Source organism: Pipistrellus hanaki (assembly GCF_964339955.1).
Source record: "Pipistrellus hanaki genome assembly, chromosome: 1".
NCBI classification, from domain to species: domain Eukaryota; kingdom Metazoa; phylum Chordata; class Mammalia; order Chiroptera; family Vespertilionidae; genus Pipistrellus; species Pipistrellus hanaki.
The window spans coordinates 95859076-95883554 of NC_140503.1; the positions used below are offsets into that span (position 1 = coordinate 95859076).

At 41.3% G+C, this 24479-nt stretch overlaps 1 protein-coding gene across 1 annotated transcript in view; it reads left to right on the forward strand.

Moving 5' to 3' along the window:
• Positions 1-20226, forward strand: part of CCNY (cyclin Y) — a 145838-nt gene extending 125612 nt beyond the window's left edge. Inside the window, exons 8-10 of the mRNA XM_084877104.1 lie at positions 1737-1903; positions 12239-12401; positions 17079-20226. Coding sequence (XP_084733230.1) covers positions 1737-1903; positions 12239-12401; positions 17079-17195 — 447 coding nt within the window. The 3' untranslated portion in view covers positions 17196-20226. The remainder of the gene's footprint in view (positions 1-1736; positions 1904-12238; positions 12402-17078) is intronic.
• Positions 20227-24479: the final 4253 nt, after the last annotated feature.

Consider the following 24479-nt stretch of genomic DNA (forward strand, 5'->3'; position numbering starts at 1 on the left):
AGTTTCCCCTCCCCCTTCTTTCCCCTTTTCTCTTCCTCTTTCTTCTACCTCCGCCCCTCCTTCTCCCCTTCTCCCTTCTAGATGGCTGACCCCTGCTGCCTCCCCTGCCCCTCTTCACCCATATAGTCACTGTCTGAAGTGGCCTTGCTTCTTTAGTTTTATGTTTCACTGTTAAAGAGACCACTACTCAGAAGCCCTGTATAGTATTGTAAGCCTTATTCAGGCCTCAGAAACACCTAGCTTTAACCTTGTAATTTCTTCTCCAAACTATTAGAAGACTTAAGAGCAGAACATAATAGACTTTATCCCTCCCTCGCCTGTCCATTGACCCTCTCTCCAGATGTTAAAACAAGAGAAGCTCTCATGGCTAAGGCCTGTCCCCTTCTTTTCTCTCTCTCCCCTTCTCCCCAGGTCATTGGATCCATGCCCACAACTTACTCTGTGTTGTCACAGACTCTCAGATTTCTATCTCAGTGCTGTTTCCTTTATGCTCCAGACCTGCATGTATGCTGCCTAACTGGCATTCTCTGGGACATCTCAGATAGAAAACATCTACAGTCATCCTTGTTATCATTTTTCACCAACCTCTGCTGCCTGGTGTTCCCTGTCTCAGAAGGTGTCACCCATCCAGCTGTGTTAACCTGGAAGTCTGGGACCTCCCACAGCAGCCCATCTTCACAGTTGTTGGGATCACAGGAATCCCTGGAATGTGACTGCCAGTCTCCACTGTCAGACACTGCGTTAGAGGACTGCTTCATAATCTCCTGATGCCTCTTCCCGTCAGCTATGCTTCCTTCCAGCCCCTCTCCTCTCCGTAGCCGGAGGGGTCACTGCCCCCTCCACACTTTATCTCCAGTGATGAGCACAGAGCTGGTACTTACTGTGTGCTCAGTATTTTACAGTGAATAAAGTCCTCCTGTTTAACCGTACCTATCTTTTATTGTTCTCATCCTGTAGTCTTTTTTGTTGTATAATATTAGTCAGCTATGGCATTATCATGTTTTTCCACTTCCACATTCATGTCACACTTCACAAAATCACTCAAGATCCTAAAGTACAGCCTCCCCTCCAGAGTCCTAATGTTTTTAACTTTTCCCATCCCAATATGAGCAATAATATTATTTAGCAGAAAATAATTTCTATTTTATTTGTGTATTTAACATCTCCTCACATGCGTTTTTAGAAATTGCATATTTTAAGACTTTACAGAAATTATAAACTATGATTAGTTTTAACACTATAGATTTTGTCTGTATTAGCAAGTTTTTTGAAAAGTATAATAATTAGATTTGTCCCTTTCTGATGCAGTTCAGGTTTATAAATTATCGATAAACTGTAGAAAAAGAATTCCATTGTTCAGAGAAATATAACAGATTTTTAGCAAAGGAAACTTTAAAAGACATTCTTTGTTACCCAACTCAAGTGGTGTGGCTTTGTGGGTATTTCTGATGTCTATCCTCAAACTAAATTATGCCAGTTTGTAAATCCTATTTTATTTTCTATCTTTAGCTGAAATTTTTCATTAAAAATGTGTTTGTCAACAATTACAGAATGTGTGCATTATACACCAGACTGTTTGAGCTCTTGACTTTTTAAAAATAAATAAGATCAGGTAATAAATCCTGTTAGAGACTGGTGAAATGTAATCAGGCAATTTTAGAATTTTTTTTATGTGTGGTAGTATGTGAGAGAAAACAACTCAAGTTGCTTATCTCTGGCATTGTCTTTTCTTCCAGGTATACCTTGAAAGACTTTTAACATATGCAGAGATAGATATCTGTCCAGCCAACTGGAAGCGAATTGTTCTGGGTGCGATCCTGCTGGCCTCCAAGGTGTGGGATGACCAAGCTGTGTGGAATGTGGATTACTGCCAGATCCTGAAAGACATTACAGTGGAGGACATGTGAGTGTGAGTGTGTGTGTGTGTGTGTGTGTGTGTGTGTGTGTGTGTTGGAGGGAAGAGCAGTGGAATTGTTTGGGAAGGAGATTGTATCCCTTTTGAATGTCTTTATAGTATAGAATGAATGAATTTGATTGAATGTCTGTTGGGAGCTGATGATATACAATGAAGGAATATTATACGTAGAAACCTGTATTTCCCTTCATTGTGGATAATGAATAAGTACTGGCAAAGCCTTTCTTTACTTTCATTAGAAAGGTGTAGAATAGTGCCTTCTGCAGTCTGTGGTAGTTTACATTTGAATATATCCCACTGTAGAATAACACATAGTTAATGTCCTGCACCATTCTTTTGTGGGCCACACAAAGAGCAGAAGAATTAAAATATTGTTGTTGTTTTTTTCTTTTCTTTTTTAATATTGATTTCAGAGAGGAATAGAGAGGGAGGGGGGAAAAGATAGAAACATCAATGATGAGAGAGAATCATTAATCGGCTGCCTCCTGCACGTCCCACGCTGGGATTGAGCCCTCAACCCAGGCATGTGCCCTAACCAGGAATCTAACTGTGACCTCCTGCTTCATTGGTTGATGCTAAACAACTGAGCCGTGCCGACTAGGTTCTTTTTAGTTTCAGAGTGAAAACTTTCACTGTTTTGTCATTCTTTATCAGTTGGTTAAAATGGGCATTCTGTCCTTGTCACCTGTCATGCATCTCATTGTTAGGATGGCATGTTCTCCCCAGCTGGGCTCAAGTACTCAGCTCAGTGGAAATACCATAAATCCTGGGGTGGTGAGGAAGGGGGTGCACCCAGGGCTCTTAGGGCAGCCTTAAGATTTCTCATATGGTTCAATCCTTAGATTTAGGTAAGGACTATTAGCAGGAGACTTGCAGGCCTATCCCCTGGGATATCTGGGGTCTGGATTCAGAGCCTCTTAGGAGGAAGGAGCTGTTTTGGAAAACAATCAGGATGAACTACTTACAGTTGCTTATAGTTTATAGAAACTTTGACACTGCTCATGCTAAAATTTTTCTCACATTATTTGTTTGGCTTTCTTGAGGAAGCCTTAGGCTGGAGGAGGTTCCAAGCTGTATCCCAATCCACAGCCATTTCCCTGGACCAAATAGTCCTGGGGATGCAGGATCTTCACGGTGCCTATAAATGCTACTTTGTGGGATATCACATGGATTTCTCAGCAGGTTGGGGTACCTATGCCTTGTTTACTTACTTTCTGGGCACCCCATTTTATGGCTCCTGTGAAGCAAACTTGTTGATGTTCTTTGGGTCTTTTGTTACAGAGCTCATTCCTGCTACTAACATATGAAACTCCTTCCTGTGTCTGTAATTCTCTATTATAAAACTAAGAAAAGTATAAAGAAGCCTTTGATAGTAATAAAAATAAAGTTCTTGATTATATTTCAAATGGGAACAACTACAAAAAGAATTGTCATTCAGACCATAAAAGAGGAGGACATTTGGGTGCAAGGTGTAAGAAATGCTGACTTTATTGGTGGTGGTTCTCTCATAACTGCCTGACACCATGTGACACTGAATTGCGCACCACAGGGATCATGATCATCAAGGTTGTCTCTTCTCCTTTGTGTAAAGTGGATAAGGTACAACCAATGACTTGGTGTGGGTGGCCCTACTGAGGTTCTACAAGAGCAGGTAGAAAGGGATTCCCCACCATGAGCAGTTGTATCTATTTACTAGGTCAAAGAGGAAAATACCTCCTGAAGCCACTGTAAGACTCAAATCTTCTCATCATTTATATCCTGTTTCTGTAAGGAAATGAGATACAAATGCAAATTAAAAATACCACAGAAGTGTTAAAATAACAGGGAGCAGAGAAAAATTAAGAATGAAGAGTTTTAAGGGTTGGGAGGAGATTCTTTTAACATAAGAGCTGAGAGAACACGTTCATATAAGTAAGTACATGAATTTCCAAGACTTACTGTAATAGTGTCATTCCAGTGAGTCTTTAAATGCTTTTAAAATTTTGTTAAAATCACGTAGTCATCTATCAGTAAAAATTACTTAAATGAGCCTTCCAATTTCTTTAGTTTGTTAAAAGCAGAAATTAGAAACCACCTAAGGTTTTAGTCTGTCATTAGAGTTCATTTACTTTTTTAACACCAAAAATTGGAGTAAGTCCCTTTACTTGCCTTCTCAGAGGTTCTTCACCTTGGAACAATGAACTTGGTTAGGTAGGTGACTTGTATTCCTTCCCCCCCCCCCCCCCCCCCCAGAGTGGGAGAAGAGTGACAAGGAAAGAGAACCTGTACACTTGGTGTATCCTTGGGCAAGTCAGTTTTAAGAGAGAAATGAAAGTTACTGATCTAGGAATCTGTTCCCTAATGCTATTGGGTTCCTAGGCTTGCTTATAGAAAGCCTATGAGTGCTCTAAGGCATGGTCGGCAAGCTGTGGCTAGCCAGCCACATGTGGCTCTTTGGCCCCTTGAGTATGGCTCTTCCACAAAATACCATGGCCTGGGTGAGTCAACTTTGAAGAAGTGGCGTTAGAAGAAGTTTAAGTTTAAAAATTTTGGCTCTCAAAAGAAATTTCAGTCGTCACACTGTTGATATTTGGCTCTGTTGACTAATGAGTTTGCCGACCACTGCTCTAAGAGAAAGCAAATTCCAGCATGAAGACCAGTGTCCCTTTGAGCCCTGTAACACAACGGTCGCCAACCTATTGGACCTCATGGGTCACCAGTGGTCCACAGACCATCAGCTAGTGACTGCTACTGTAACAGATACCCAGTGTTTTGGACTGAATTATGTTCCCTCAAAATTTACATATGGAAGATCTAACCCCCATTGCCTCAGAATGTAACTGTATTTGGAGATTAGGTTCTTAAAGAGGTAATTAAATTAAAATAGGTCATTAGGTTTGGCTCTAATCCATTATGACTACAGTCAGACAACATGGTAGAATGACAGCCATATGAGGACACAGGAAGAAGATGGCCATCTGCAAGCCAAGGAGAGAGGCCTCAGAAGAAACCAAACCTACTGGCACCTTGATCTTGAACTTTTAGCCTCCAGAATTGTGAGAAAATACATTTCTGTTGTTTAAGCCATCTAGTCTGTGGCATTTTATTATGACAGCCCAGAGACGAACATAGATTTTAGTACTGGGAATGGGAGTGCTACTATAGTATATACCTAAAGATATGGAAGCAGCTTTTGAACAGGATAGTGGGAGAAGAGTTTTGAGGCTCATATTGGAAAAACCATAGATTGCCTAAAAGAGATGATTAGTAGAAATAGTGTTAAAGGTAATTCTGGTGAGGATCCAGCAAGAAAAGAGTGGAATTGTAGAGGAGACTTCTGTAATCTTGGAGTTTACATAAGTAGAATGTCACTAGAAACATGAATATTAAAGCTACTGTGAGAAGAGACCTTAGAGATGAGGAACATGCTATTGGACATTGGAGGATAGGTGATCCTTGCTGTAAACTGGCAAAAAAGGTGGCCAAATTGAGTTTTAATGTTTCGTGGAAAGTATTTATTTATTAATTAATCATATTTGTATTGATTTCAGAGAGAAAGGGATAGAGAGGTAGAAATGTCAATCATAAGAGAGAATCATTGACCAGCTGCCTTTTGCATGCCCCCTACTGGGGTTCGAGCCTACAACCTGGGCATGTGGCTAGAATCAAATGTGACCTCTTGGTTCATAGGTCGATGCTTAACCATTGAGCCATGCAGGCTGGGCATTTATTTTTGTAATATATATTTTTTCAATTACAGTTGACAATACAGTATTAGTTTTAGGTGTACAATATATTGATTAGTTATTTGTGTAACTTATTAAAAGATCACCCCAATAAGTCTAGTACCCATCTGGCACACTACATAATTATTACAGTATCATATGTATTCTATATATATAAAAGCCAAGTGACCAGAAAGATGGGTCATTATGATGCGCACTGCAGCTGGCAAATCGGGCCGACGGGGATGGGGCCAGCTGGCCAACCTCCTGCAACCTCTGCTCCTGGCCAGCTGACCCCAATCGGGGTGGACAGGCTGGACCCCACCTGTGCACGAATTCGTGCACCAGGCCTCTAGTTGACTAAACTGTATTCCCTATGCTGTATTTTATATCTTATGACTGTTGTTATTATTGGAAATTTGTACTACTAAATCCTTTCACGTTTTTAAAAAATGTATATTTTATTGATTTTTTACAGAGAGGAAGAGAGTCAGAAACATCGATGAGAGAGAAACATTGATCAGCTGCCTCCTACACACCCCCTACTGGGGATGTGCCCACAACCAAAGTACATGCTTTTGACCGGAATCGAACCTGGGACCTTTCAGTCCACAAGCCGACGCTCTATCCACTGAGCCAAACTGGTTTCGGCCCTTTCACCTTTTTAACCCAACCCCTCAACCCCCTCCCATTTGGTAATCATCAGTTTGTTTTATGTATCTATAAGTTTGTTTTTGTTTTGGTTAATTAATTTTGAATTTTAGATCCCACATACAAGTGAACCATATGATATCAGTCTTTCTCTGATTCACTTATTTCACTTAGCATAAAAAGCTCTATGTCCATCCATTGCATCTGGTAGGATTTTTTTATTGTTGGTAATATTCCATTGTGTATATGTACTACATCTTCTTTATACATTCATCTTCCAATGGACATTTAGGTTGCTTCCTTACCTTGGCTATTGTAAACAATGTGTTAGTGAACATATGGATGTATATATACTAGGTGTACCGGTTAATGCAGTTTTTTTTCAATAGATGGAGTTACACATATGTTGATGTATATGTGATTTGATTTTATGTTATTTTGTTATATTGACAAGTTTTAAAATTCCATATGTCAAATTTGCTGAAGGTGTTAACATCATAAATATTTTTACACTTAAAAATGTCGAATTTCGTGCCCAAAAAAGTATTTGCAGGGAGTTATAATTCATTATTTTGAAAAAAGGTGCTGCTAATACTTCAGGAAGCTTATGGTGAATGTGCTCCATCTCTAGATACTTGTGAACGTTGGTTTAAATGCTTTAAAAGTGGTGATTTCAATGTGAAAGACAAAGAACATCCAGGTCAACTGAAAAAGTTTGAAGACAGTTACAAGCATTATTGAATGAAGATGCATGTCAAATTCAAAAACAACTTGCAGAAAGATTAAACATTGCTCAGCAAACAATTTCCAATGGGAAAAATTTTAAAGGAAGGAAAATGGGTGCCACATCAACTGAATGAAAGACAAATGGAAAACGGGAAAGTCATCAGTAAAATGTTGCTTCAGTGGCACAAAAGAAAGTCTTTTGCATCCAATTGTGAATGGCAATGAAAAGTGGATTTATTTTGAGAATCCCAAATGCACAAAATCATGGGTTGATCCAGGTCAACCATCAATATCAACTGCAAGGCCAAATCGCTTCGGAAAGAAGACAATGCTCTGCATTTGATGGTATCAGGAAAGTGTGGTGTATTATGAGCTTTTAAAATCAGGTGAAACTGTTAATACTGATCGTTACAACAAATAATCAATTTGAACCATGCTTTGATCCATGAAATGATCACGGCAAGGTAATTTTGCTTTATGATGACACACCATCACATACTTCAAAACCAGTTTAAGACACGTTAAAAGATCTTGCCTGGGAAGTATTAACCCACCTGAGTGTATTCACCAGACCTTGCTCCTTCAGATTCCGATTGGTGGCACACACACTTTCTGAGCAACCCTTCAAAACATACAAAGAAATGGAAAATTGGGTCTCTGAATGGTTTACCTCAAAACAAGAAAAGTTCTTTGGGATGGTATCCACAAATTACTTGAAAGATGGGGAAATGTGTAGCTAGCAATAGTCATTACTTTGCATAAAGCACTTTTAATGTTTCTCTTGAAATTATCGTGATTTCTTTTATTACAAAATCCACATTATTAACTGGTATACCTAGTATTTTTAAATTTTTTTGTTTTGTTTGGATAAATACTCAGAATTGGAATTGCTAGGTCTTTCTATGTTGTTAACAGCCTTTGTTTTAAAGTCTACAGCTGTTGAATGTGTTGCTCCTTCAGCTTTCTTCAGATTTCTATTTGCATAAAATACCTTTTCCTTTTCCTTTACTTTAGTCTGTGTGTCTTTCCATTTGAAGTGAGTCTATTATAGATAGAATATATATGGGTATTGCTTTCGTATCTATTCAGCCATTGCTCTCTTTTAATATGAAGATTTAATCCATTAACATGTAAAAACTTTTGATAGGTATGTAGTGATTACCATTTTATTACTGATATTTTTTATTTTTTCTTCTCCTTAAAGAAGTCTCTTTAACATTTCTTTTTTCTTTGTTTGTTTGTTAAAATATATTTTCATTGATTTCAGAGAGGAAGGGAGAGGGAATAACTGTCTTCCTCTTGCATGCCCCATTAGATATCAAGCCCACAACCCAGGCATCATCTCTGACCGGGAATCAAACTGTGACCTTCTAATTCATAGATCAATGCTTAATTCTAGTTCATAAGGTTGATGCTCAACCACTGAGCCATGCCTGCTAGGGCCTTTAACTTCTATAATAAAAACATAATATGCTAATTAGATCGGACGACTTTTCTGAATAAGTTGGGGCTGCAAGGGAAGCCCAGGTCCTGGGTGCCAGAGGGAAGCCAGTGCAGGCAGCTGGGGGAAAGAAGGCCTACTCTTGCATGAATTTTGTGCATTGGGCTTCTAGTCCTATTTAATAAAAGAGTAATATGCAAATTGACCTTTCCTCAGCTATATCCACAAGCCACACCCAGAAGCCAATCAGGAACAAATATGCAAATAAACCCAACCAAGATGGCTGCAGCCACGGAGAGCAGGAGGGAGGCTTGGGTTTCCCTGGCAATGGAGGAAGCCAAGCTTTCCGCCTGCCCTTGCCGGCCTACTCCTCCACTCAATGCTACAAAATTTCAATGATATAAGATAAATAAATTCCAACAAAAAATGGGTGTGGCCACAGAGCTGGAGAGAGCAGGAGGCTAGGGTTGCCCCCGGCGATGGAGGAAGCCAAGCTTCTGCAGCCCTGGCTGGCCTACACCTCTGCTTAAGACTACAAAGTTTCAATTATAGAAGATAAGTAAGTCCCAACAGAAATGGCTGCCACCACCGGGTGAGCAGAAGGCTTGGCTCCGCTCCAGGCTACAAAATTTCAATTGTAGAAGATAGATAAATTCCAGCTACCAGGGCCTCTGCTTGGTTCGCTGGGGCACGTGGCCAGCCTACAAACCATCATAGGCCCCTCGCCCGGGACACCCTTCAGGGCAAACCAGCTGGCCCCCACCCATGCACCAGGCCTCTATCCTATCTAATAAAAGAATAATATGCAAATTGACCGTCACTCCAACACACAAGATGGCTGCCCCCATGTGGACACAAGATGGCTACCATAAGATGGCCAGCAGTAGGGGAGGCAGTTGGGAGGGACCAGGCCTGCAAGGGAGGGCAGTTGGGGGCAGTTAGGGGTGACCAGGCCTGCAGGGGAGGGCAGTTAGTAGCAAACAGGCTGGCAGGGGAGTGGTTAGGGGCAATCAGGAAGGCAGGCAGGCTAGCAGTTGTGAGCCAGCAGTCCTGGATTGTGAGAGGGATGTCCGCCTGCCCTAAGGGGTCCCAGATTAGAGAGGGTGCAGGCTGGGCTGAGGGACACCTCCCCACACCCCTGTGCACAAATTTCATGCACTGGGCTTCTAGTAATGAACTCCTGGGTAGAGTATTCTTGGTTGTAGATGCTTGATTTTCATTTTTTTTTTTAATATTTCTTACCACTCCCTTCTGGTTTGCAAAATTTCTGTGGAGAAATCAGCTGACGGTCTTATGGGAGCTTCCTTATAAGTAAATAACTGTCTTTCTCCTACTGCTTTTAAGATTCATTCTTTGTCTTCAACCTTTACCATTTTAATTTTTTAAAAATCTTTATTGTTAAAAGCATTATATATTTCCCTTTTCCCACCCCCTCTCCCACTGAGCTCTTCTAGCCTGCCCCTACCCCTGACCCAGGCCTTGACCACCCTATTGTCAGTGACACCATGCGGTTACATGCATATATATTGTACATAAAAGTTCTTTGGTTAATCTCTTACCATCCATATACCCTTTTCTGTCTTCCCTGTGAGATTCAATAGTCTGTTCTGTGCTTCTGTGTCTCTAGATCACATGTGTCAAACACAAGGCCCGCGGGCCAAATCCAGCCCGCCAGGCCTTGCAATGTGGCCCGCACCGCGCTGTCATCACTGCACTCCGCTGTCAGTTTATGACATTGTCAGTTTATGACTGTTCAGTAAACCATTCGGCCCGGGATTTAGGCTGGATTTTAGATTTTGGCCCCTTCTCTGATTGAGTTTGACACCCCTACTCTAGATCTATTCTCATCAGTTTGTTTTATTCATTAGATTCTATGTATGAGTGAGATCATGTTATGTTTATCTTTCTCTGACTAGCTTAGCATAATACTTTCACTTAGCATAACACTCTCCAAGTCCATCCATGCTGTTGCAAATGGTAAGAATTCCAAGTCCATCCATGCAGTTGCAAATGGTAAGAATTCCTTTTTTTTTTTTTTTTCAGTTGCATAGTATAGTATTCCATTGTGTAAATGTACCACATGCCATTTTAATTATGATGTGTCTTTCCTGTGGGTCTTTTTTGATTCATTTGATTGGGACTGCACTTCTAGGATTTGTGTAGCTTTTTCCTTCACTAGGTTAGGGAAGTTTTCAGTCGTTATTTCTTAAAATATGTTCTTAATCCCTTGCTCTCTTTGTTCTTCTAATAATCCTATGATGCAGATGTTGTTACACTTTTTGCAAAGGTTCCTTATTTTTTAAAAATAGCCTTTTTCATCTTTCTGCTCTCATTGGATATTTTCTGTTGCCTTATCTTCCAAATTGCTGATTTAATCCTCTGCTTCCTCTAATTGGCTATTGATTCCTTCTAGTATATTCTCCACTTCAGGTAGAGTGTTCTTTATTTTTGGTTCTTTTTTATGCTTACTATCACTTTGTTGGAAGTTCTCACTGAACTCATCTGTTTTTTTTCCTAAGTTCCTTGAGAATCCTTATAACCGTAGTTTTGAATGGCATCTGTGGATGATGTGGAAGAGGAGACTTGATGGATGTCCCTTCAGCTCTCTCCTTGAAGCCGCACAACTCAGTCTCTGCCTGGATGAGTCCCATTCACTTTGAGCCTCCCTCCTGTTAGATCTCAGGGTGAGGTGGCTGTGAACCAGATTTTGTGCATTGACCCTTTAAGAGGGCATCTGAGTTTTTAGCCAACTCCTGTCTCTCCTTGGCAGACAGAATCTTCACAGGTTTTGCCAGCCAGATGCTGTGTGGACTTCTTTTCCCCCGTACTGGTTGGTGTTCAGTTTTGGGTAGCCCGTCAAGGGGTTGAGATCCTTCACTCCTCAGGGGGGACCTTTGAAGCTGTGATATCTTTGGATTTTCAACCGCCACACATGAGCCCAGGGCCAGCCATGCCTCCGTACTTTCTACCAGTCTAGATGTGGCTTCTTCGGAAAGTCATTGATTATAAGACTTTTGTTCAGCTAGTCTTCAATTGGTTATTCAAGTTGGTCGTTCTATATTTTAGTTGTAAATCCACTTTGGTCCTGGGAAGAGGTGAGTGTAACTTCTACCTCCTCTGCCTCCATCTTTAATCCATCGAAATTCTTGTTTTATTAAAATGTTATCTGGGTTCCAGTATTTCACAGATCTGTTATTAAATCTCATTTAAATGAGACATGAATTAATGTCATTTAAAGTAAAAATCATCCTGGCCAGTATGGCTAAGTGGATGAAGTATTGTCCTACGCACTGAAAGGTCACTTCTTTCTCTCCTTTGCCTGAGGAAACTCTACCATAGCTCTTCCTCTCTCTCGTTAAATCGGTGGGTAAAGGGCCGTGAGGAAGGGCATCCACTTTGTGTAGCAGAGGCCTTTCCTCTAGGCTGGGGTCTTGGTTGCTCTCTAGGCTCCACTTGACAGCTCTTGACTGTTTCATCTGCCCTGTGTCTAAGCTGATGATGCATGCTGAGATTTGCAGCCAGAATCTGGTATGTGTGTGTTAGGTCTCAGTGGAAGAAATTCCCTGAAGTAATCACCCCAATTAATCAGGCCTTATCCTTGTGGGCATCTAATTAAGTGGATTCGTCATCTAATACCAATTTGGTGGTTAAACTGTAACTCTGGTGTCCAACCAGGTAATTAATTACATGGCTTTTCTTCCTTAGGATGTACTATTCTGGAGTCTTGTGTCCAGCAGCTTGCCTTTGCAGGCCATACAGCCTATGATGGCAGCTAAATGTGTGCTATTTTTGTCTTTGCAGGAATGAGCTAGAGCGACAGTTTCTTGAATTGCTCCAGTTCAACATCAATGTTCCTTCCAGTGTTTATGCCAAGTATTATTTTGATCTTCGTTCTCTGGCAGAAGCAAATAACCTGAGCTTTCCTTTGGAGCCCCTGAGCAGGGAAAGGGCTCACAAGCTTGAGGTAATGTATTTTAACATACTGCTTTTGGGTTCACTATTGTCAACTCATCTGGGTGCCATGGAAGGGTAAAGGGAGTAATTACAATGTTGATTTCTCCCACTGTGTTGTTATGAAATAAGGGCAAGATACCCTGGATTTAGAAGTCATCAGTTAATTTAATGATAATTTGTACAACCTTATATTTTCAATAACCTTCTTAATATCAGTTTTTTTTAATGCACATTGATTCTATTTTTTTAAATCAAATGTTTTTTAAGCTTCAGTTTTTAAAAAATAAATCCACAAAAAAAGATTTCTCAGCCGGGACCGGTTTGGCTCAGTGGATAGAGCGTCCCGGGTTCGATTCCAGGCAAGGGCATGTACCTTGGTTGTGCGGGCACATCCCCAGTGGGGGGGTGTGCAAGAGGCAGCTGATCGATGATTCTCTCTCATCGATGTTTCTAACTATCCCTCTCTGTGAAAAATCAATAAAATATATATTTTTTAAAAAAGATTTCCCAGCATACACTTTTATAAGGAAAAAGATACTAGAAGGCCCTAATTATTAGGAATCCAAAATGATTGATTCTGCTTTTTAGTTTTTCAAATTATTTTCCCCATAGCCCAGTTAGAGTTAGGGCTAGCCCCTTTGGCCTTGGTCTGGGTTTAAGGTCTGCATTGTTAAGTTGTATGAATTTTGTGTCTTGTATACTTATATGGAGCCAGGCTCCGTATTTGTACCTAGGTCTTGACCCATTGTTTCAGAGCAGTGTGTGGAGGACCTCTGCATTTCCATCCAAGGCACCATATTGGCCTCATTCTGCTTTGACCAAAGCAGTAGACAGTATAGTCATGTCTCAAGATTGGTGAGACCCAAGAGGTCCATACCTCGTTTTCCATCCTGGGGGAAACATCCTCCCCTGGCCAGTACTGGTCAAGGTGGCCAGAGTGATGGTCTAACAAGGTTAACGGTGTGAACAAAATAAGGTCTAGAGGTGGGAGGAAGAGAGTTTGGATTAAGCTGTGGATTTCAACTTAAGAAAGCAAAAACTTAACATAATCATTCTTAAAAGTAAATAATGCTATTTCCAAAAAGGAAACGTAATAAAACTAAATTTGGAAAAGACTGGATGCATAGCACTCGTTTTAAAATGAAAATCCAGGGAGGTTTTCAGAACTTGGTCACTTTTCTGTCATTATGTACCAGCCTTTAGAGTGAAATTTCTCATTAAATCTCCCATTTCTCTTGTATTTAAGAGCATAAGATAGGAAACCCTTCCTCTGAAGGACTTGCTCCAAGGCACATACTGTCAAATCTTCACAAGCACACACATGAAATAGAATTTGATATCAGGGTGAACATGAATGCTGTTTGAATATGCGCAGTGGTCCTCATATCCCTCACGTGCTGAGATGGGCTCAGTCACTCCTTCAGTGCCGAGGTGAGGAGAAGAGCTTGGAGCTCCTGGGAGCCACTCAACCCCGAAGGAAAGCAGAACTGTGGTTCTCTGAGTGAGAATATTTAATGGTTAAGGTCAGTTAGATAGGGGGCACCCAAACTGGCTGAGACTGGGGGAGTCGTGCATACCACTCCTTTTGATTCCATTCGCTTATCTGAGTGGAAAGAGGGGAGAACTCACCTGCTCCTGGTGTGCCCATGCCAAGTGCCCATGGGCAGGAAGAAGGCCAGTTATCTGACAAAATGTTCCCTCTCTCTGCTCCTGATACACAGATCTTCACCTCCTCCGTACGGCTAGACAGAAGTGCTCTCTGGGAAAGCAGATGGCACCCCTTTGAAATAGTTTCTTAGGAATGGGGTTTCATTGTTTTCCAGACCCCAGCATTTCTCTTAGTCCATTTGGTTGGCAAACTTGAACCCCATCATAGAAAGCAGCTTGAGACCTCAGAGGAGATACCATAACCTGAAGTTTTGTGCCTGTTTATATGTCCCACCAGCTGGCTATTTTGGTATGTTGGTTGCAGTGTAGAGTGTAGAAATAGGAGAGCATCAAGGACCAGGGCAAATGCAAAGTGGTCTTTTCATTAGGAGGTCATTTCTCTCTGAAATAAACTAGTATCCCTCTATGCATGTGCAGGATGTGATTAAAGGTATCAGTTTGCATAATAAAATCTAGAACGAAATAGTACATTGCTAATTTGTTACGATAATTGCATTCAGACTTGTGCTGTTGGTAAGCTGAGAAACAACAAATAGAACAATAATGAAAATAATATGCTTTAAAAAATGGTTGTTCAAATATCCTTAAGGGATCTGATTTTCTCTTCTTTAAGTATGCCACATATATTTCATATATGAAACATTTCAAATGAATTATCAATAGGACAGCCCACTTGCTACCCTAATTCATCTCTCATTTGGAGGAAGACATCCTTTACTCCTGTCTCTCTCCAGTCCATCCTCCATGCTGCCAATGGAGTTGCTTTTCTGAAATGCAATTGTACTAGGTTGTGGAACATTAATTCCTTTTCTTTTTTTCATTAATCCTCACCTAAAGATATTTTTCCATTGATTTCCAGAGAGAGTGAAAGGAGAGGTAGAGACAGAGAGAAACTTCAATGTAAGAGAGACATCAATTGGTTGCTTCCTGCACATGCCCCAACCAGGACCAGGGATTGAGCCTGCAACATGCTCTTGATGGAATTAAACCCAGGACCTTTCAGTCTGCAGTCTGATGCTCTACCCACTGAGCAAGACTGGCTAGGGCTGGCATGTAAATTCTTAAAATCGCTGGCAGTTTAACATTGCTACAGAATACCAACTTAGCCAGCCAGTGTGTGAGCAGCCATGTCAGCCTGGCACTGTCAGCTCTGCTCTCCCCATCCCCTGCTGCCTGCTGGTTGCCTTCCCCAAGCCCTCAGCCGCTTCTCACCATGCCAGCACACTGCCTTGCTGAAAATGCCAGTTCCCTCCTGATAATTCTTCCCCTCCAAGCACAGCCCTTGAAGCCTGGGTCTGATGTCTATTTATCAGTCATGTGTGTCCCTTCAGGGATTCCCCAAAATAGAATAAATTGCTTAGTCCCTCTATTTTTAGTACTTTGACCATTCCTTTGTTATGTCCATGCCTCTGTTATGTGCATATGTTGAGTGGGACTTATATATTCATTCGACCCATATTTATTCAGGGCCTTCTGATATCAGGTGCTGTTTACAGCTCTGCCCTGAGAATGGTCATGAACAAAGCTCCTAGAGCCTGCTCTTACAGTTTGTGTTCTGTTGGGAGGAGACAAACAGTGAACAATAAATATAATAAATAAATAACATTTGAAATAATTAATATGTTAGAACAGGGGTGAGGAATCTTTTTTTCTGCCAAGGAGCATTTGGACATTTATAACATCATTTGCAGGCCATACACAATTATCAACTTAAAATTTAGCCCGCTATATTTGGTCAAACATTTAATTAATTCACCCCTAATGACTTGCAGGACCAGATCAAATGATTTTGTGGGTCTTATAGCTGATTTCCTGCACCCCTGTGTTAGAAGATGAGTTATAAAGAAAGAGGAGAACAGGGTAGGGGTTCCATAGTCAGGGCCTCATTGAGTAGGTGATGTTTGTACAAAGACGTGACTTTGCAGACACTTCCAGGCTGAGGGAGGAGCTGGTGCAGTGCCTATGGTGGAAGCCAGTGGGGAGGCCAGGGAGCAGGGTAGGCAAAGTGATTCAAAGCATTGGGGAATGTATCAGGGAGAGAAGGGCAAGCAGCGAGACCAACTTCAAAGATTATTCTGCAGTCCTAGCAAGAGCCAGTTGGATCTTATCAGGGCACAGGGTGAGAAGTGGTTGGCTGCTTTTGTGCTTTTCCCTTGGCTGTGACTTCCTGGTGGATGAACACTGTGTCTGTCCCCCTAACCCTGGCACAATACCCAGACTTTCTCTGGAATTGTGTAGAAGGTAAAAGACCTCATCTTTGCTTAATAATGTCACCCTCACCCCTGGATCATCGTACAGGTGGCAGGTGAGTGTGTCTGAGACAAGCCCCCTAGGTGGTATGAGCCTTTCCAGAGCTGTGACAGGACTTCAGCCCCAATGTGGGCCTGGCCCTGCTGTTAGCTGCAGCCCTCTGCCGAGAGTCCTACTGCCTCATCAACAAAATGAAGACAATGCTGATTATCTCTGCATCCCATGTTTCTGTGCCCCCTCTGGCTCCCTTCTGCAGCAGTGGTCCAGACATGACTCCCTTCTGCTCTGAGTTGGTCTCTAATTAATGATCATGGCCAACTACTGCCCTCATATACAAATCCAGCATGGAGCTCCAGTGCTTCACAGCCACCTTGTGAGGAGGGCACTATGATGGCCCCACTTGCAGACAAAGATGCTAAGGACTTAAATGGTGGCACATACCCAGGTCACACACCCCTAAGAGGGGAACCAGCATTGATTTTGTGAGCCTTATAGCTGGATTTTGACTGACCCTAGACTACTGTACTGGTAAGCACTTTGGAAATAGAGACTGTCTCTACACTTCCTGCGTATCCTGCCTTGTGATATGGGTCTTTGCTGTGGGATGTGAACCACGTAAGGCAGGGCCTCTTTCTGGGTTTTCGTTCATGAGTGTCCTCAGTACCTAGAAGGATGCTGCTCAAGCAGTGCTTGGTGTCTGGTGAGTGAGTGCATGGAGGGAACTTCCAGGGTCCAGCCCTGACTGAATTATCTCTCTTCTGCCCCTCAGGCCATCTCTCGCCTCTGTGAGGACAAGTACAAGGACCTGAGGAGACCCACGAGGAAGCGGTCAGCAAGTGCTGACAATCTGACTCTGCCTAGGTGGTCCCCGGCCATCATCTCCTAACTGTGGGCGTCCCCACTGGAGGCTGTACCATCCCTCAGTTTCTCCTTTAGTTTGAGAAAAGACAGAATTGGGGTGGTTTTGTTTTTGTTTCCCTTTTTTTGTTTTGTTAAAGTCATAGCTCCATCAGGCTGCCTGAATGACTGCCTTTGAGCTGTGTGGCCCACATACAGCAAGGCTTTGAGGGAAGCAAAATCAGTATTCTGGAAATCCTGTTTCGAACCTTGCCCTGTCATCATTAATTGCACTTCCTTCTTGAAAGATAAAGACTTGAATCCTGGAGGAGGAAGTAAAGGGAAAGAAAAGTTGTATAGAGGCAGGAAAAATGACATAGCCATTTCTTATATCCCCCACCTGGTCGGTAGATGAATATGACGGAAAACACAACAGTAGCTAACACAGTTAGATGTGCATTAAAGACAAGAGTGCCACCTTTATCACCTCCGTCTGGATCAGTCTGTTCTTTAAGACTTCTTGCATCCCTTCCAGCTGCTTTTTGGGAATTTGGAGGATTTTTGTTGGTTTTTATTCTGTTTTGGTTTTGGCCCCACAGAGCAGAGAATATAGTTTGTACCATGGCACAGACATCCAAATAAATAGTATTGATTGTTTCTCTCTGCACTATTCCTATGAGCTGTCTTCTGAGCTTTCTTCCTCACAAGTGGATGCACTTATTACATTTCTCTACCACTTTATTTTATACACTTTTTCTTCAACAATGGTAAAATTAACTTGACAGTAGTGCTGAACCAAAAGTATCCCTTTCCTTCTTTATGCCTAACCTTCTCCCCCCCCCCCCCAAAAAAAAAAAAAAATTACTAGGTAACATGGGTGCTTGTGCCTTCCAATTTTCATGCAGTTTTTTTTTTGTTTGTTTTGTTTTTTTTAAATCTGACCTGAAGTTGTAGTTATAAATCAGTCACACCTCATGGGCCAGGGAAACAAGGTGCAGTAGAACCTGCCCTTGGTTGAGATTTTTTCCCCAGACTGTTTGGTATTTGCCTGAAGTTATTGAGTAGGAGCCATTTCTTTGTACTCCCTGCCCAGTTTGTTCCTCTACTTCCGCATCCATTGTTGCAAGCAATATTCTTATCAATTTTTATATGTTTATTTTAAATCAAAGTTAGTCTATTTGTATAAATTTTTTTAAAAATTAAAAATTAAAAAACAGGGATGGGGTGGGTAGTCCAGTGGGAAGATTATTGGAGGGCAAAATGTTACTATTTGCTGAGATATTTTTCACAGAATGATTGAATAAAAAAACCACAACACTTGCATTTTCATTGTGGGTGCTTAGAGAAGTTACACAAAATTCAAACTGTGAAGGTTTATGCTTCATTAATTATGATGTACTTTTTTGTTTTCTGACTATCCCTAATTTCTTTAGATAAGAATCTTTTATATCAAAAGAATTAATGATCAAATATCAAAAAGTAAATTTGTTATTAATGTCTTGAATACCCTTTGGAAATGAAAGGGATTCAGAAAGTTGAAATCCCAAGAACATCAAGCTGAAAGTACTAGTCAGGTTTCAATTAAATTTGTGTCATGGGTAAACATAACTGGGCCAGAGATATTGTCAAGTTTTTTCTGATCTAACTTTCAAAAGCAAGCAAGCAGAAAAGAAAAGTTAATTATTTTTCCATTGTACGTAATTGTATTGATATACTTTGTATGGGTCCAAAGTCAGCTTCTCTCTTCAAGTAAGAGTCTGATTTAGAAGTTTAGAGATCTAAAAATAGAGAAAATAATCATTTTATATTCCCTATTCTATAGAGCTTAAAAGGGACATATTTTCTTAGCTGAATATGAATACCTCTCAAGCATAAATTAGTTTCTCTCATGTAAAGTACCTTATTTTACCAATCCATTTCAAGAAAGAGGTTCTGCTGCCTTTAAAGCAGAAATCTTATTTTTATCCCTTTTATTTGAATGAGATTTGAAAATTGAATTATGTAAATATTTCAATGCATCTATTATTTTGTGGAGTTTATTAAACTACTTTAAAAATTGTATAGTCTATATATTATATGTACATATAGTCTGATAACTTAAAATTTAAAGTGAATCCCATAAAACCTGGCTCACTCTTTGTTTAGGTTATTGAATATTGTTTTAGCCTTGTGCACTGGACTCTACCTCTGTATAGGAAAATTTTCCATATCATTAATAAGTATTGATCTGTATTAATTGGTTATGTTTCTTGCACTAAGAATTTTTAAACTCTGCTGTAAGTGTAGATTTTACTTTGCAGTATGAATCACTTGACACATAGCTAGATACTTTAGGTTTGCTTTATTTTTCTACATGATGATGAAGACAACATTTTGTTCTCTGGTTTGTTCTAAGTTTGCCAAAAAAACAACAACAAAATACAAAAAAAAACCCACAAAATCCTAAAACAGCAGTATAAGTACGGTAACTATTGATAAATGGTAGTGAATAATTTGTTTGCAAGGTGATTCAATGCACTATAACTAAAGCTGGATTACTCTTTAGGAATACATTGTCTTAAATGTAATTTTGAATGCACAGTTTTCATCACTAATGAAGGATGAAGATAACCACACAATTTGTTTAACTTTAGACTTGACTTAAACAACAAAGTCCTTGGGAGAATAAGTATGTATCCCAGTGAGTATTTTTTGGTTTATTTTACTTTAGTCTTAACTGAGAAAAGAGAAAGAAGTCAGGGATTTAAAACCAAATTGGAGGGCAAGCTGGGAGATCCTTCCAGGATCAAGACATGCTCCCATGCCTTACTGCATGAGGTCAGAGCCTGGGCTATGTCTGCTCCGTCCTGGCAGGAACTTCTCCATTTTGGGTTTCCCTTGGTTCTGGGGATTTTGATCCTCAGCTGAGCTGCAAAGCAGAATTTGGGGAGGGAGTGATTTCAATCCTTGCTGGCTGATTTTGGTAATCTCACATTTTGGGGCCATATTTTACAGTTTTGAATTTTTAAAACAAAGTTTCATTCCTGGTTCATTGTAGGTATTTAATAAGTGTTAAATAAATAAATGCAAAGAACAAATAATGACTGCCTTCCTGCTGCATTTTTTAAATATTGATATAAAGTTTATAAGGTTTTATGGATGCTGAGTAAACCAGTTCTTTGCAACAGTAGTCAAAAAGTGTTCTTAGTCCTGTAAATCTTGGGTGACTCGAAGTATTAAGACCTCTTAGAAATCTCCAGCAGTTGAGACAATTGCACACTAGAGACCTAATAGAGTGCCTTCCATTTATATCGATGACTTATTTTATCTTTAATAACTTTATCCCCCTAAGTGTAGTGTCTCAAAACTTACTTTGGGTGGATCTTATAAATGTGGAGCATATGAAAAGTCAGTCAGAGAGTCCCCACCACCACCACCACCACCCAGTCTTGTTGAAAGGGAGGAGGAGATGGAAAACATGCCCTTGGGTGAAATGAGAAAAGGATACTTAACCAATTTGGGATTTAAATTTTAAGCTCTATGGATTTCAAGCAAAGCCCTACACATGTCTTCATTAAGATCATGGCTTGATAAATGTAGACTATTGCACCTGAAAACAAATCGCCTTACAGGTGCCATATAGGCCTCAGCACAAGTGGAGGGTGTGGAAGAATACTGGCAGCCATGGGAATTGGTGATGGATTTTGGACTTGAACAGGTCAGCCAACTTCCTTTCCAGTCTTTCCTGTTCAGTTTTCTTAGTACTAAGTTTGTATATGTGAAGCTGCTAAAGGTCTACTATTGAAGCATCCATGTTATCTAAAACCTGCTGTTTGAAATTTTAACCCTGCTATTTTGCCTTCTGTAAATGCTTGCTTGCTTGCTTAAATAATAAGGAAAATAAGACTACTCCAAAGAGGCCATAAACCTTCTCCAGACCAAGTTATCAGTGCTGGCGCCAGGCCAAGCCTTTGGTTGAGGTCTCAAAGCACCAGCACATAGGGTTCTTTAAGAACCTTTTGCAAAGGGAACCGGAAATACCCCATATTTGGGAAACAAGGTAAAGACATAAATAGGGAAAGTTCCTTCATGTTGGGGCCGGAATTTGAAATAACAGTTTCTCTGGGCCCGCACATAATAATAAAGTATAACTCCATCTCTCTAAGTATTGCTTGGTTCTTCTCTGGTCTTCTGTAACATCAATGGTTCCCTGAACTATTGGGAAATCAACTGTGCTTGGTTGGCCTTTTTGGCCTCAAGTGAGTGGACCCGGTTTGGGGCCCAGGGGCGCTAGACAGGCCTCCAGGAGGCACACCCTGCTGATTTAGCAGAATTGAACGGGAGGGACACACACACACACACACACACACACACACACACACACGCGACGACGACGACGGACGGACTCTGAGCGCTCCCGGACCTCAGCCCAGGACCCTGCCAGCATTTGGAGAGAGTGGATGGACACTTCTGGACCTCTGGACAGAATCGGTAAGGTAGGGGCCCCAGTCAGGTCCACTACAAGTAAGTAGAAGGCTTCCTCAGGCAATTAATCAGGAATCAGATGGACTGTTTAGACAGTAAATATCTGATAGAAGTAAACTTCAGATTGTCTGGTGTATAAATGTAAGTGTGAGAGTCTGTGAAGCGAAAGCTACTTTGTGACGTCTGGCTGTACACAGAGTATTTGTTACCTCTTTCTGTTCAGTTTGTTTTAAGATAGGCCAAACCCTACTTTAGGGGGAAGCTAATTATGTATGGTGAGGCTGGATGCTCTGGTGAATTGCAAAACCCCCCAAGCAGCTGCTGGGACAGCGTTTTTCCCAGGCTTGCTTTTGTTTTGTTTTTTTTCTCTCTGTCAGAGGGAATCAGCCCACTTAGCTAATAAAAATTTCTATCTAACAATTGCTCTTCCCTGAATTGTGAATTTGCTGTATTAAATTGAAATTTGGAAGTTCTGGGGTAGATTTAAAGGCTAAAACAAAGGTCAGATTGCTTGGTGCTGAGATTGCTTGTAAGAAAAGCAAGAGAGAAGTCTTCAAGTTAACTACCCTGTTTCCCCAAAATAAGACAATGTCTTATATTAATTTTTTGTCCCAAAGTTGTGGTAGGTCTTATTTTCAGGGGATGTCTTATCTTTCCATGGGCTAGGTCTTATTTTCGGAGGATGTCTTACAATATTTTCGGGGAAACACGGTATTTACAGCAATAAATTTCAAAGAACAAAGAATTTGTTATTTATAATTTTTCTTATCTCTTTTGGTGGATGGAGACTTCCAGGGGCAGGATTTAGGGGCCCTGTCCCTGCCTGTGGCTTCATAGTCCTGTGTGAGCCACCTCAGGCGGAACTAAGGCTGAAGTTATTATTAACCATTAATGGACCCCATTAACCCTGGTTGTATGTCTTGTGTGGTCTGTTGTCTTCGTGGTTTTGTGTTTTATTTGACTTGTCATTTTCAGTCATTATTAGGGCCTTCCTAGAAAATACACCTTGATTCCACCCCCCTTCTTACACCCCTTACAGTATCTGTGATTGGATTGAAAACCATTTCCTTTTGGGGACCTCCCAGGATTTTGATCCGAAAGAAATCTCCCTACGCACCCTTATCTCATCCGCTATCTTTCCAAGCCCACTAAAAGTTGTTTTTCCCCACAGGTCGGACCCCAGCCTCTGGGAGGGAGGACTACTACAGCGGTAGTCTGTAGTTTTCTCTGAAACTCCCACTATTTGTTTCTCCTTTGTAGGAATTGTCTTTCTTTGACTCACAATAGGACAGGAAGACAGCAACAGCAACGGGCCCTGAGCTGGGGGACCAAGAGAAGTGTCAGCAGTTAATTATGAAGCAGGGAGAGAGAGGTTTTTGTTCATTTTTACTGGCTGCAGACCACTCTGCTAGTGTAGGAGTCTGGTCGTAGCCTACCAGGTGTCTTATCTGAACTACACTGGATTCAAGGTCTCAAGTTGCAAGGTGCAGTAAATCTTTCTCTGCCCCATTTTGTTATTTTTAACCCAATATTAAATTAGACCAATACAATATACTTGAAATTACCGGTCTATTGGAGGATCCAAGATGGCTGCACCCAGGTAAACACCCAGCCGCAGCGCACACAACAATTTCAATAAAATACAACTAAAATATAAAATGGACATTACCCATAACTACAGGAAAGTCGACTGACTGGAAATTCTACAACGAGAATCAAGGAGAAAACCAGAAGGAAGCGCAGAGGAGCTGTAAAAGCCCAAGGTACAGAGACACGCGGCGCGCGGAGAGGATGGAGCCGGAGAGGAGGGAGGCCGAGTGCCTGGCTGGCATTCCCTAGCAGGAAGGAGATAAAACTCCAACTGTGTTGGGCCCCAGTTCTGACTGCTCTGAACCCCAGTTCTAGGCCAGACCCCGGGGACCCAGGCTCATCCATAGGGAGCTGGACTGTAAGGCGGAACCCCTGGGAAGTGGCGAAAGGAGGTCCCGGAGGCGCGCACATTGCACGCAGAGAAGGGACGGTTGGCTGTGCCGCGGGATTGCCCTGGCCGGAAGGAGACTGGGGCTCCAGTCTGCTCTGAACGCCACCTCCAACTCCACTTCCAACTGAACTGAACCCCAATACCCGGCTCATTGCGGGAGAGCATAGACTGTTTGGCAAAAATCGCGGGCACCTATCTCTCAGAGGCGCTTTGCAGCGAGTACTGAAGGACCCTGAGACGCAGGAGCCGCATAGGGTGGGGCTGACGGAAGCCAAGGCTGTAGGCTCCACCCTGAAACCCCGTCCCATCTGTAACTGCGAAATGCAACAACGAAATAGATCACAAACGAAAGAAATGGAGGACAAAAAGCGACTGGATAGAGTTCAAATCTACGCTTATAAGGTTTTTCAAGAATTTCCTAGAAAAGATGGATAAGACCTATGAGGATATGAAAAGAGATCAACTAGAATTAATAAGGAGTCAACAAGAAATAAAGAATACATTGTATGAAATAAAAAATATTATACAGAGTCCTAAAAACAGAATGGAAGATCGCAAGAATCAAGTCAAAGATTTGGAACATAAAGAACCAGAAGACACTCCTCCACAGAAGCTAGAAGGCAAGAGAATCCAGAAAATTGAAGATAATGTAAGAAACCTCTGGGACAACTTCAAGCGAACCAACATCAGAATTATGGGGATCCCAGAAGATGAGAGAGAGCAAGATATCAAAAACATACTGAAAGAAATAGTGACAGAAAACTTCCCCCACCTGGTGAAAGAATTAGACTTACAAGTCCAGGAAGCACACAGAACTCCAAACAAAAGGAATCCAAAGAGGACCACACCAAGACACATCATAATTAAAATTCCAAGAGCAAAAGACAG